This window comes from Empidonax traillii, unplaced genomic scaffold (assembly GCF_003031625.1).
Source record: "Empidonax traillii isolate 1590-97213 ecotype Southwest subspecies unplaced genomic scaffold, ASM303162v1 scaffold1132:size609636, whole genome shotgun sequence".
NCBI classification, from domain to species: domain Eukaryota; kingdom Metazoa; phylum Chordata; class Aves; order Passeriformes; family Tyrannidae; genus Empidonax; species Empidonax traillii.
The window spans coordinates 545,278-560,231 of NW_020956325.1; the positions used below are offsets into that span (position 1 = coordinate 545,278).

Sequence of the window (14,954 nt, forward strand, 5' to 3'; positions counted from 1 at the left end):
TATTGTTTAGAGCAAAGTGTGTGTGGGGGGGGGGAGGAAAGCCTGTACATCACTTTGGTTTCTGATGATGTGCACAGCTCAGAAAAGGCTCTGAAACGAACCACAATACTAAAAAAAAAAAAAATCTATTTTAAATCCACACCTTGACACTCACAACTAGGAAAGGAAACACTTTCTTATCATAAGCATCAAACTGGTTTCTTTTTTTGGTTTGGCCACTTAAAACAGGGCAGGATGTGAAGGTACTGCTGGGCTTTATCTCCCCCTTGGAGCAAGGCCTTCCCTAGGGAAAAGGAGCTGGCTCCAAGCACAGGGATGGATGGAAGTTCCTGGGATGATGCTCTGCCTTCCCCGAGCAGGCATTTAAAAAATCACAACCCCCCCCACCTCCCGGGGTAGATTATGGGATATCCTGGTAATTTTTCCACAATGGCTCCAGTATGTTTTCCCTCCACGTCGAAGCACCTGCCTCAAATCCCCTGGCCCAGGCTGGAGCACCTGTACCCTGAGGTTTTGTTACAAAAGGCACAAATAAAACCTGCTGGCTCCCTGCCAGCCCAGTCAAATCAGCTCACTGCCATCTAATCCCATGCAGGGGGAAAGAAAGGTTAGTACTATGTCAAATTTGCTCCAGAAAAACCAGGAAATGCAGGAGCTGAACATTCCAGCAGCAGCACGGACTTGCCCGTGTTCTTACATCCTGAATATTTTATGGCGTATTTATTGTAACAATATATTAAGCTACACATTCAACCACAAAAAAAAAAAAACAAAACCAACCGAAAACAGAGAGACAAACACTCCTCACGTGCGAGGCAGCTGCATTAGCATTTCTGAGGGACTTCAGGATTCCTGACACTGCTTTTAATTGTACCTTCTGCATCTGATTTCTGTGGATAGTCAACAAAACGGACCAGAGCTGCTGCTGGGCGTTTGCCTTTGAGCTGCCTCAGGGAGGCTCCAAGGCCCCCACGCCACGGGGTTGATACGGATGGAAGATGTGATTTCCACATCACAACGAAACTGGCTCGAAAAATAACATTTTTTTTTTAGCATTTTTGACCTTTTCTGACCAAAAGCAGTCAGATATCACAGCTGAGAACCCTCTTGGCGCTGAGAGATTCCCTGGGCAGGTGGTGACATCACCACAACCAGAGTCCAGCTGAGGTGACCAGGGTGAGTCCAGGTGGGACACAGGCTGCCCTGAGGAACAGGGATGCTCCAAGAACAGGAAAAAAAGAGTTTAAAAGGCCTTTTTCGGAGCTTCCTATTGAGGGATTCCTACTTTTTCAATTTAAACTGGCACTGTCTTGTAATAAATTTAAAAAAAAAAAAAAAAAAAAGGCAGCAAGAGAGAGCCCAGTTGTGGCCAGTTGGCCGCCTCCCAAAAATCCCTGCAGCTCATTTACATCCAACTCCAAGCCCAGCACAGTAACTTAAGCCTTTAAAGATCCACTCTCAGGTGGAGGAGATTTCAGCACCCGAGATGTGAAAGCTCAGACAAAAGCTCTGCTGCAGCCCCGGCGTGTCGGGGCACAACACCCACCCTGGGAAGCCCAGGGAGCTGCACAACCCTCAGCACAGCTCCCAGAAACCCAGTTATCCAGGGAAAAAGCACCTGGCTCTGCCCACTCCCTGGGGACAGGCCACTGGCCAGCTGGGAGGCTCCAAAACACCCCAAAGATGAGGGTGCCAATCCAACTTGGGACCCCAGAACTGCAACAGGGTTGGGGAAAATCTTGAGTTCCTCACACTGAAAAGGCAGCCCAGCTTGAGAAACACACTGGGATTTGTGGCAGCTCAGGAGCTGGGGATTTTTCAACTCATTTGCTTGTTATTTTCAAGGTTTTACTTCACCCTCTTCAAGTTCCATAAAAATGCACTGCAAATCAAAGGCAGGGGAAGGAATAGGATTACCCTGTTCCTCAAAATACAGGTCAGTGAACTGGTTGTTTAAAAACAACCAAACAAACAACACAACAAAGTAACTGGAATGAAAAAAGCACCAAAATTCTCAAAATACACATTTAACTGAGGGTGTTTTTTTTCAGTTTTGATCCAAAATGAAGCAAGGCTGGTACCCTGATTCTCATTCCAAGTGGAGTAAGGAATAGATGGACACAAATAAGTCTTTTCCCACTTGGCTCCTGTCACTGAACCCCAGCAGATTTCCAGGATCTTCCATCCATGGATAGGAAGAACCTGACACCTATTGGCAACTTTAATATTACTGCAGAAAGCTGCTTGCCTTCAAACCATCCCAAGAAACAGCCTCTCCCAGTGAGATTTTCCTATAGATACACAGATAACACAGAGAGATCATTTATAACATCTCCAATTGTGACTGAAAAGTACATCCAGAAAAAAACAAAAATCAGGCTCTCCTTTGGAATAATAAAACTCAGACCTTTCCAAATAAACCATGAGCTGCTGGAGCTTTGGGGCCTGGTAAAGTAAGGACACATTAAAAAAAAATGAAATAAAACAATGTATCTGGGGCTAATGACCCACGGGCAGGTCACTGTTGATGTGGTTTTAATTGCTGCTTTTAGGTGGATAATCTGAAATCCCAGTCCTGAGGCTTTTACACAAAAGGAGCAAAAGAATTTCTCAGCTCCTTCTGGATGCCAACGTGGTAAATCGATAATTAATAATTTACAACGGTGAGAAGTTCGTCACGGCAATAATAAATACAGAAAGGAGCCAAAGACTCAGTGAGTAACATTTTGGGGGGTTTCTGAAGCAGCAGATTTCCTGAAACTTCCCAAGGAAGATGCAGAGACCTGCCTTGAGGACTGAGCAACAAAACAAAGCCCAGAATAAGCAGTTTTCCCCCACTCCACACTGCAGGAGCGGCACTGACCCCAGCGTGGTACGTACTGGTGACGAAGAACTTTTTGGTGAAGGTGCAGCTGTCGAAGGCAGCGATTTTCTCCTGCAGGACCACCACCAGGATCCTGCAAACACAGAGGGGGAACACGTGCCTCAGACACACCGAAGGCTGGATATCTCAGTGTAATTCTTTCGAAAGGCTGCAGTGATGAAGGGCCAATCACCCACCCCTGGCAGTTGTGGAGGGTTCTCTGCCCTCCCGACCACACAGCCTTCCCCTCAGGAAGCACCACAGATCTGCTGCACAGCAACACAGCACGTTTATGATCTGCCTCCTGCACTAAAAGCTCCATTAAAAACAGAGAATGGGATTGAAAAAAAAAACAAAACAAAACCCTGAATTACTTTCAGTGACTCAAATAACAATCAGATCAACAGCGGGCGGAACGGGAGCTAAATTTGAAATAATCCCATTGCCCATCTCACTGCGAATTTATTAAACCATTTCATTTACTAAGAGCAGGGCAGGGTTTAATACCTACAACATCAGCACACAAGTGCAGTTGAGAGAGGCAGAATTTGTGTCAATAAGCAAAACTGCAGGTGCATGTTTATATATCTGCTTGTACATGACACATTTTATTGTAAAATACCTGCTCAACACCTGAAGTAAAGAGCAAAATCCACATGTAAACCGTGCAGGAAACACTTTGCTGCCTAAAAAAAATGGAGGCCAAAGCTGCAAATGTGGAAGCTTTATAACCAGGATTCACCTTCTCCCACACTGAGAACTTCCCAAAATCGAGTTTTTAAACCCTTGTACGACAGGCTGGAACAAACCACATCTTACTTATTCGTATTATCCACCTGCCTTGGTGAAGGACCATCAGCCAGATCCTCACCCAGGGATCCTGGGACTCCTCCTCTGCCTTCAAAACTACAACGGAGCACAAAGGAGAGGGACATAAACTCCTTAGTGCTGTTTAAACTCCCCATGATCCCATTTCTCCAGCTGTAGGTGGATGATCGAGGATTTCAACGATTCCTGCTCACCCTGAAAGGAGCTTAAATGATTTCAGATGCAAAATGGCCTGAGCTTCTTAAACAAAAGCCACTGGGGAAGTGCACTGTGAGATCCCAGCTGAAATATTCCCTGAGAAAGGCAGAACCAGAGGTGTGCTTACAGGAAAGGCAAAATACTTGTATTTATTACTGAAATTTTCCAGGCCCTAACACAGAAGCAATGCAGAGTAACCCTCCTTACCTCTTGTTGCAGTGGAGGTCATAAATGGGAGTTTTGAACTGGATGGACTTGACCATCTCTCCTGTTCTCAGGGAATACAGATCCACACAGCAGTAGGGGGGGCTGGTGCTGAAAGGAATGTAAAATAAAAAAAAAAAAAAAAAAAGAGAGAGATTTGAATGGAAACAGACGTATTTTAAAAATTGAGTTTTAATTATTCCAGCCTTCTTTTATTGCTGAAGGAAAAAAATCACAGAATCCAAGCCCATCAAGTCCGAGCCCTGACCCAAGGCTGGACTCGTAATTCCAGCACTCCAAGGGGAAATGCTGGAGAACAAAGGGGTCAATCTGAGCCTTCTGCAAAGGGAAGGTCTGCTGAAAAACTGAATTATGATCTCCACGATGGGCACCAACCTTTATTGGGCAACCACATGGTTTCATTTGCCATGAGGAGGACTTTGGAACAGCAGCAAAACACAAGCCAGGGGGCTTTGGACAACATTCCAGTTAAAAACTCCTCCAGAGAGTACCACTGTCCTACAGGGAGGAATTCCTTCCCCACCCCAGGGCTTGGTTTGACAGCGACACATCACCCAGAACTCCCATCACATCTCCCATGGCCTCGTGTCTGAGCCACACAGATCTTTTCAAACTTTGTCTCACTTTTATCATTTCAACATAAATAAAACCCTCCAAGGCCTCCATTTCTTAATAAAAAAGGCTGAGGGGGAGAAAGCGCCGAGTGCTGCGATAGGGCCGGGGAAGGCGGCGGTGGAAACCATTCTGCAGGCCCAGCACAGGCTTTGATGTGGCAGCTCCGCTCCACGACACCTTCTTCCCCCTCCAGGAACACATTAAAACGTTGGCTACTCCTGGGTCAAGGAACAGGAGGCAGCACGAGCTGCCAGCTGTGCAAACATCTCCCGAGCATTGGTAGAAGAGGGTGTTCCCCCTCGCCCATATCTGCTTTATTTCACCCAGCCTGACACAATCCCTGCCACGGCACTCTGGGAGCTGCCCCAGGACTGCCTGTGCCTCCAGATAATGGACTGGTTCATACAGCAGTGGGTAACATCCAGTAAATGGCACAGGAACACAACTGTCACAGAAATAACAGGGGAAAAAAAAATGAGTTCTGACGTTTTGCCTACTTCAATTCTTCCCAAAATACACATTTTTCTAGGCACATACCCGGGCTAAGGACTAGAGGGTGCTATTTATTACTTCCAGTGCTTCAAAGGCTCTTCAAAAACACTTCTAAAACAGTGAAACAGTCCAATTCCTTTACATTAAATTCACTGCCGCTCCAAAACACAAAAAAACACGGCAAGGTCTATGTACAAACTCCTTTAATCAAGTAATTTGTTACCTACAGCAAACGGAAGGGCACACAGACCCCAATTTCAAAGCAGGAATCACAAAAGTTGACACAGATAAAATTCTATCAGCAGAACTGATCAGATCACTATTTCCACACCAGCCTGTGCTGAACAGTTCCATCTTTCCAAGTTATGGGTGATGATCCTGTCACTCAAATGATAATAATAATTGTTGTGATATCACACCTTTCCTTCGGCTGATCACGGTAAGACCCTCCTAGCAAAGCTTTTTTTCAACCACACGGGGTGAAAACCAGCAATGGAGTCCAAGTGCCAATAACCAAGCAGCATCATGGAATCACAGAATTCCAGAAGGGTTTGCATTGGAAGGGATTTAAAGCTCATCCAGTTCCTCCCCAGGGACGCCTCCCACAGACCAGGGAGCTCCAAACCCCCTCCAGGCTGGCCTGGACATGCGGCATGGACAGGGCAGCACTTTAAAAGGGGAAGAAAAGCAAAATAAATCCAGAGGGCAGAGTTATTTAACTGCATAATGGGAAAAATCCCGCCCGAACCTTTCCACTGGAAAGCTGAGGCACGATTTGATTGTGATCTTTGCAGTAATATTATTAATATGTTGAGACCACAAAGGCAATGCTGTTCTCCTCAAGGGCCCCCAAGAAGGTTTGCTCAGATTAACAGATTTCAGGACTAGAAGGACCATCTTCTCTTTCCAGGTCGTGCACAGAACGTCCCAGAAGCTCAAAGGAATGATTCTTTACCAAGCAACCCAATCTTGTCTTAAAAGACTTGGACCAACAATGGGCCCTCTATTTTTACGCTGAGTTGTTCCAACATTTAGATCATTTTATTTTTATGAAATCACTTCTTGGTGCGAGACAATATTTGTACATATTCTGCTTTTTTGGCCTCCGTGTCTCTCTCGACAACACAGAAAAGCTCATTGCTTATCATTCAATTATCTTTTGTGTAAGCCACTAACAACCCAGAGCAATCCAGGCAATAACTAATGAAGTGAAAAGGACTTTTCAGCCTGAAGTTGTAAGGTTTGTTCCCCAGCCCTAGCAAGTATTAAAAGTCCTCCTCTGAGCCCTCATCAGTGCTGCAACTCTCAACTCCTTTCTGAGGGATGCCCACCAGAATGAAAACTTAAAAAGAGACAATAAACTCAACTATTCCTTCCTTAAACACCACTGCAGAAGAAGCTTTCACTAGCACTTTCATTATCCAGTGGGTTCTCTGCATCCCACCCTTGCACAACAAAAGCTTGACTGACTTCCTCTGAAAGTCATTTTCCAATTCATGGTACTTAACTGATCCATTCCAAACCAGGAGACTTCTGAGAAAGTGCCACCTCCCCCAAAATCTGTGTGCACCAGAGAAACGCAGAGCAGCAGAGACGTTTTGAGTGCACCACAAACTGCAAGAAGCATGGAAACACTTATGCCTAAATCAGAAAAACCTGCACCAACCTTGGACACATGTTACTAAAATCTAATCCTTTAAATACAAGGCAGGGAATTATCTGATACAGCACTAAAATATTTGTGCTAAATACCGAGAGACACGAACTTCACCGTTGCATCTCCCTCAAATGTGCTGATCAACTCTGTCAGCCCAGTAAAAAAAGTTCCACTTCATCCCTCACTTCACCATTTCCATCATCTCATGGGCACACAACAAGAGATTGGTGCACATATTGGTGTTACTGCAACAGATACCACAAGGACAGTATCAGCAGTTCAAAGAGACAGTAGAAGGGGAATCCTTGAAGACATCAAAACACTCAGAAAGCTCCACATCACCCTCGTTCTGGCAGCTCTTCCCACTCCGGCACTCCCAGCACTCGTGTTCTCTGTCCGTAACATTCCTCACTCTCCTCATCATCAGAGACTCTCTGGGGGGTTTTTTGGGGGTTGTTAGTGAATTCCCAGCTGCGTGGAGCTGCTCACAGCCCCCAGCAGCCCCTCCCCACCCGAGGGTCCCGCTGCATCCCGAGGGTCCCTGTGGTGTTCCCGTCACTGGAGTGCAACACAAGCTGCCTTTTCAGCTGTGGCCTTTGCAGGGAGACCAGAGTGTGACACACTTTCCACTTCACTGAGACACAGCACATGTTCCAAAGCAGAGCTGTCCCATCACATTTCCAGTGAGTTAATACAGGCAGATTAGCGGCGTCCCCGGAGATTTGTTCCCCTCCAAGGTTTGCTTGACCGTGGCCATCAGCGAGGGGAAGTGCAGCTGGAGCTCCACTTGCAGATCACAGTCATCTCTTCTGGTATATTCTGGAGAGGATTTTGCTTGTGTGAAGCCAAACAGTGCTTTTAGACCCAACTTACAAACCTGCACTGGCTGCCCCTTGATTGTTCTACGAACGTACACGACGCTGGAGAAATGCCTGTAAATCTTCAAGGACAAAGATTGACACCTGCATTTATCATACCTCTATCAAAGGCCAGGTCATATTTCTATGACCAGCTGCATGATTTCCACGATTAAGCTACAATCTGGCAGATGTTTCCCCCCAAAACCACAAAATTAGGTAAATTTAAAGAGTTGTCTTGCCCTTCTCTAGTGTCAAATGCAGCAGAATTCACCACTGGAATAAATGCAATGAATGAAGTAATTTGTACTGCAGTAACAGCCACAAAGACCTCCAAGACCATCCCAGATGGACCCAAATCAACAACGTGACAACCTCTGCATCTCAACAGCCAGATGTCAGAGCTTAATAAGAAAAGATTGGAATTCTGGGGGCACAACTCTGAGGGCAAACTGATGGTGAAACAGCTCAGCTCCAGCCAAACTCCACCAAGCACGTGCAGAACCCAAGCAGAGAACCCTGTGGAGCCACAGCCAGAGCCTGATTTTATAAACTGCCAGTGCTTGTAACACTGCACATCAACACCAAAGCTTTTCTGCTTTATTTTGAGGTTTTTCAACGGGCAGCATTTTCTGACTGGGAGACAGGACAGGTAATACGGATGGCAGCTGATTAATGCAGCACATAGCCAATTAGTTGTATGTATTTGAGGTGTGTTCCCCTGCACCCCATGCCCACTAAAAGGTCCCAACCTGTCTGTGGGTGAACACTCAACAATCAGCACTGAAAGGGCTTTACCTGCCACTGTTACCGTGGAAAACCACTCCGAGGGACCAAATATCCCATCCTGTTGGTTCTTGTAACAAATTTCTCTGGGTTTCAGCTTCGCTTCTCCCTGCCAGTGCTTTCCCCCTGTGATTCACGGGGCTGACAGGCCTGCTGGCATCTCCTCCCCTGCCCTGCCATCAGCACCAACAAAGGCCACGCTAAGCCGGCGGCTCCACCGCGCCGTCCCCAGCCCCGCATCAACCGCCCCGGGGGCTCAGCACTGAGCACACAACCCTTGCCCCAACCTGTTCTACCTAAAATATGTTTGCCCTCGGTGTCCTTAACGGCCCAGGGAACTCCTGGGGTTGTGCAACACTTCATCACCTCCGAATTAAGCGGGCTCTGCCTCGGGTTGCATGGCAGGGATCATGAGAAGGCATCTGTCAGCTGCTGAGGGCTCTGCTAAACCCTCATTGTTTCGATGCTAGAATATGGCTCAGATTACCTTTCTGGGGGAGCCTGAAACCAATCCCGTTCCCAAGAAATAATTAGAGGGTTTTAGGGTGCGTACGAACCGAAGCTGAGCAGAAATGAGCTCAGAGCTGATGGGGCAGAGCACAAAAGCGCCGTGAACAACAAAGCTTGGAGGTTCTGGTGGCACCAGGAAGGTCCCATTTTCCCCCAGTGCCCATTAATTACATGTTCTTCTGCCTTGCTTTGCTTCCTGACTCCACACAGAGCATGCAACAGAGTTCTAACCGTAAATGACCTCACTGAAAGCTCTGGAATTATGAAATGGTACCTGAATATAATTCCTCTGAACACGGAGCCCGCTGGGCAGCAAAAGGAATATCCTGCTTTTCCTTCAGCTGCCCTTGAAGCTGAAACCCCCCCACAAATGGTTGAACACCACAGACAGTATGAGTTCATGCTGCAGCCTTTCTCTCAGTGAAGCCACATCCTCTGCTGGAGAACTCTTCATTAAATCGGGAGTAATTTAATAGTTAAATGTGGCTGATATTCCCAGGAGGAATTACAATTGCCAAGGAAAGGCACATAGAAATACTACATTCACAGTCACCCAACGGAGTGATGCTGCAGTGTGAGACACAGCCCTTCAAACTGTGCAGGTAAAACTGATTAAAACACTCAGTGTTACCGTGTTAATGCCTCCTCTGTAAAATGGGATCACTGCACAGCACAAACATCCCTTTAATAATTTAAGTCACAATTCATTTTAAAATCAAGTTTGTGAGAAACCACCCAAAAATGGTAAAGGGGTCTCCTCAGGTGACATTCTGAATGTATTACCTGGTCAGCATTTCAAGAAAGAAGGGATTAAGGAAGATAATTTTTAAGCACACGCCTTGCAGCTTTTTCATGAAGTAGGAGCCTTCTAAATTTCTATTCTGAATTACTGAAGAAACATGTGCAGAGTTCTGCATTTAAATTTAGAATTCTAAAAAAACCCACAAAACTAAAGAAAAATAATAAAGATATCAGATTTTAATGGATTCCATTTATTATGTTTTAACTGATTTTTTCCCTGTTTTAAGGTTTAAAAGGACCTGCTCCACGTGTGAATGGTTGAGCTCAGCAAACTCCCCCTACGTTTCCTCTGTGTATGAAACATTTCTGAAGGAAAGAAGAAGGGACAAAAAGGATTCAGAGAGCCCAAGGTAAGAGAGAAAAGGGCATTTAGTAAGAGGGGCAAAGTTCAAATACTGTCAAGTTGGAGTGAGTTACTCAAGTGGCGGCAGTTGTGGAACCATTCAGATACAAGGGGTGGAAGATGAAGCAGTTTGCAATCAGCTGCTCCAACCACCAGCAAGAAGTGACAGCCCTGATTCAGGAAAAAAAAAAAAAAACAGATTAAGCAGCATCATCTATGGATCGATCGGTCTCTGATGGTGTTGGTGTCCTCAGCAAGAAAAAAAAACCCAAAAAACAACCCAAAACTTAAATTATCCTGAAACTGCCGCTTCGCAAAGTTCTTTAAATCCTCGCTGCGATCCATAACACAGAAACAACCCTCAAACACACCAGCAAATCCAATCCCTGACTCTGTCACGGTGATTTATAACAGCCCCTTTTTCCAAGGCAGGCAAAAAAAAACACCCAGATGCAAACAATTACTCTATTTTTGTAGGCAACAAGTGAGGTGGGTGGCAGCCGAGAAATATGGAGAAACCCTGTCACAATATTCCGTTTTTTTTCCCCCTCCAGCAAAGCCTCAGCGCACACAACAAACAAGGGGCCGCCACATCAGAGGCTCTGCAGGGCCTGCAGGGCCGCTTTGATTCCGGCCCCGCAGGCATCAGCGGGGACGTAACGAGGGTAAAAAGTTCACCCACAGCTCCGAGCCTACAGCCCTGCCAGAAAGACATTTCCTCTCCCCTTCCCTGGTTCCTACTGTACCCTCCCCGAGAGGCTGATTGGAAACACGTTGATCTTGGTGGAGTTTGTTGCTCTCCTAATTAACTTTACAGTGTTTCAATAATTTCGAGGGGAGTTCCAGGCGGCCCCGGGAGAAGCAGCAGCAGCAGCCGCCCCTGGAATGGTGCTGTGAGTTATCTTTGCCCCGCGGTGCTGCTTTCTGATATCAGGGAGTTCCTGGGGGAAGGTTTGAGCTCCAGCTGGTTGGATCTGGACGTGCATTTCCCCTCCTGGATCGTCACCCGCACTGGGGGGCTGGAACAGCGGGGGAATGAAGCTGTGCCTCAGCTCACACAGCTCCTCACTGGCCCAAGGATCGCTTGGAAAGGGGTTATCTTTTTACAGCTCGATAAATCAAAGCCTGAGAAGGTCAAAACCACCCATAGTTCTCACCAACTGGTCAAAGCTTGACCCCAAATACTCATTTTCCTCCAGTTTTGATCCAAGATTAGCAGTTTATTATGGTTCAAAGGTTATTTCTAACTCTAGTTCACTCGGGCAAACGTTTGGTGTAGCAGAGGAACACCAGAGCTTTCCTGCCCTGGGTATTCACATGTGGAAACACCACCTTATTCCTTTCAAGCTGCATCTCCTGGCACTTGGAACTGCGAGAAAACTCACAGAATTACCAGTAAACATCACTTCCACATCACAAAACCAGCTGAAGTTTATTATAATTACAGAAACAACTTCCAAGAAAAAAAAAAAAAAATCCTGGGATCTGAAGAGCTCTTTTTAAGATGAAGAACACAGCAATCCCATCCAGCATCACTACAAGCAAATTAAACTGCTTTACTCAGGGGTTGCACCTCTCAGGATCCTCAAAGCTACCACACAACCTGTTTAAGAGCTGAGTTTTCCTACAAGGATGATGTTTCTCACGTGCTGGAAGGGAAAGAAATCTTTGCAAGGCAGCTGACACGACCACTCCCTGCAGTCCAGGATTCCTTCCAGTTTTCCAGCAGCACAAGAGCCTTTGGTGACAGAGCTGAGGGAGCTTTGCCCAGCTTTAAAAGGTTCTACTGTTGGTTTTTTTAGACCAAACCTCCTGGCACTGCCAGGGGAGCCCCCCTGGCAAAGGCATTCCAGGAAAAACGTCCCAGGAGAGCCACCCTGAGCAGGGTGAGAGCTGTGGGCAAGGACTCCATTCATGAGCTCCCTCCTCTTGGGTGATCCCTCCACACAGCTTTGCTCTTGGACAAACCATTTCAAACCCACCAGACACTTCGAGCTGGACACTGGATTTTAGCACTGCCCAGTGACACAGAACAGCGACTTTTAACATATTAATGTGAGACAATATTAATGCTTTAAAATCACTTTTTCTATCCTTACCCACATGAAGCTGCTTTCTACCTAAAGCTGAGCACTCCCACGAGCACATTCCTGAGCTGCAGTTGGGTTAAGGTTAGCAGGATTTCATCTGCAGTAGCCATGTGAATAAAAGACGCTTCCTGAAAATCTGCTGCCAATTGATTTGCCTTGTAAACAGATCAGCAGGGGAAAAAAAAAAAAAATGCTGGCTAGCCAAAGTTATACATTTTGTTTGCTCCAGCTACTCCTCCTTCTTTAATTTACCCTAATTTCCTCTCTCCTCCCATGATTAAAAAAGATTACCTCTTGCTTCTCATGCCCTTAAGTGACCTCCATCCCATTCTTCAAGCCATCCAAAATTTTCCATCACTTGACACCATTAAATTAATGCTTCTTGCTAAAAATACACGCTGGAAAGCCAAGAGGCTGCAGTGGGGACTCCTGACTGAGCTCCACAAGGTCTGCTGGCCCCAAACTCTGGCTTTTTAATCTTCTGCCACTCGTTGCTCAACCAGCTACACCTGCACCCTCACCTGATCAAGGCCCTGGCACAGGATGCCCAGAGAAGCTGGGGCTGCTCCTGCATCCCTGGAAGTGTCCAAGGCCAGCTTGGACAGGGTTTGGAGCATCCTGGGCTATGGAAGATGTCCCTGCCCATGGCAGGAGCTTGGAATTACAAGGCCTTTAAGGTCCCTTCCAAGCCAAACCAGTCTGGGGTTCTGTGATTCCATGACCACTTCAAGGGGATCTCCAGGATAATTTTTCCCCGTCTCCTGCTGAGCAATTCATTACCAGAAGATCCAATATTTCCATCAGGAACGCAGGGGTCGGGACAAAGCACTTGTAGGACTTTCCCCTCCTTTTGTTTTGCTCTGGGTGGGCAACAGAACAAAACATTCCAGGGAGGAGAGTGAGGGCACAGCTCAGGGCTGGAATGAACCTGAGAACTTCCATCCTCTGGGCTCACCCCCACCCTCAGCCTACAACTCACTCAGCTGCACTTTGCAGTTCTGTGAGCAGCTGTTTGGAACCAGGTGACTGAAATCATCTGTGCAATTAAAAAAAAAAAAAAAAAAAAAAGGAGTATTATTTGATACTTGGATTATTTCTGCCATCCCCCTTTTCCCTCGTGGGCCTGGTTTGCATTTCCTTCCAGGAATTCTGTCCCCTCTCTGGGATAAACCGCTCAGCTCATGGGGAAAACCAAAAGAAAAATATAAGGAGGAAAAAAAAAAACAACCAAACCTTTAGAGCAGAGACTGAGTTTGGTAACACATAATTAAGCACGATGGGGTAAACACTTGAGTCATCAGGTTTAAAGTATTTCAAATGTTCTGTGCTCAGGAGAGGTGGTTTCCTACATAAGACACTGCAGTTACTCAGCTCTCTCTTCCCTGCCCCTTCTTTGCTCCTCCACACACTTTTATTTCCCTCCTGCCATGGGCACTTCTGTCATTTTTTAGCTTTCTTGTTACCTGTATCATCTGCTGGAGGGCAGATCTGCAGTCACTCAAACCATCACTTATTTCTTAATGATCTAAAATAAATCAAAATTATCCCGCTCAGCTTCCCTTTAAACTTCTCCCTCAGCTAAAACGAAGCATTTATTTAAATTAAAGGTACCGGTGCATTTACATTTGAGCACAACAAAAAGCACATTTATTGTATCTGAGACACCTCTGGTGTGTCTGAAGGTGTTTTTACAAGATCCAGTGTCTTCCACACTGTGGCTCCAACAACCCACATGGGGGAAACCAGGAATATCTTAATGTTTCACCACCTAGAAAATTCATTAATCTGCACCAAAGCCCCCCAGCCAATTGTGTGTGTGTGTGTGTAAAGATGTTTGCTTTATCACCAGGAAGCAGCAGGCAGGTCTGCACAAACCTTCCCAGAACCAAAACTCCTGCAGATGTTCCTTCTTCTTCGGTTTTCCTCCAATTTGCAAATCTTGTAATCTAAGCCCGGAGTTGACTGAACCAAACCTCCAAACCAGCCAAAAAACACAGTCTGGTTCCCATTTCTGTGTCAGGACTGCAGCCTCTCTGGGGGCTGGGAAAAACTATTGTTTAGAGAAGATTGCAGAGTGAATCAGGGGCTGGGTTGGGTTGGAAGGGGAGTTTTTAAGACCCTCCAAGTCCAACCCCCCCTGACAGACACTGCGGTGGTTTTACTGGATGCAAAACCTGGCTTGGAAAATGCAAAAGTGTGGGGACCGAAAGCCAGTCCCAAACACAGGCACGAGGAAGAGGTTCCACCGTGTCGATAAGGACAGTGAGAACAGACCAAAACCAAAATCCATTGTCAGCAAATTCCTCTGGAAATGAGTAACAGGTAACAAAGACAGGGCTCCCAAAAACAACTTGCAGTAAATACAGAGAGAGACCAACAAATATAGAGAAGTGTTTCAGGGTTTTCTTTTTGTTGAAGGTTTCTCACCAAGAGAACCAACCCAAACCTATCCATCCATTCTTAAAATGTATGAGGGTGGTTTTTTTTTTGGTAGAAAAGCAGAAACCACCCATAATCTTTGAATTATTTTCCATTAACTAAAGGAATACAGTAGTACAATTATTAACTAAAGGGATACAATAATAGTGAAAATAATGACCCTTATAGCTTGTCCTTTTATGAGGCAACTCAGCTTCTACAACAAGGGTGTGAAGGAAGGTTTTTTTCCAACCTGCCGTGGCTTTTGATT

General features: G+C 45.9%; 1 protein-coding gene across 8 annotated transcripts in view; it reads right to left on the reverse strand.

The window, feature by feature from the left end:
- BCAS3 (BCAS3, microtubule associated cell migration factor) overlaps positions 1–14,954 on the reverse strand; it is a 315,701-nt gene that overhangs the window by 278,858 nt on the left and 21,889 nt on the right. For all 8 annotated transcript variants that reach the window (XM_027905220.1, XM_027905218.1, XM_027905219.1 and 5 more), the window contains exons 8-9: positions 4,097–4,204; positions 2,881–2,957 (exon numbers count right to left, since the gene is read on the reverse strand). In XM_027905220.1, the coding sequence (XP_027761021.1) occupies positions 2,881–2,957; positions 4,097–4,204 (185 nt within the window). The remainder of the gene's footprint in view (positions 1–2,880; positions 2,958–4,096; positions 4,205–14,954) is intronic.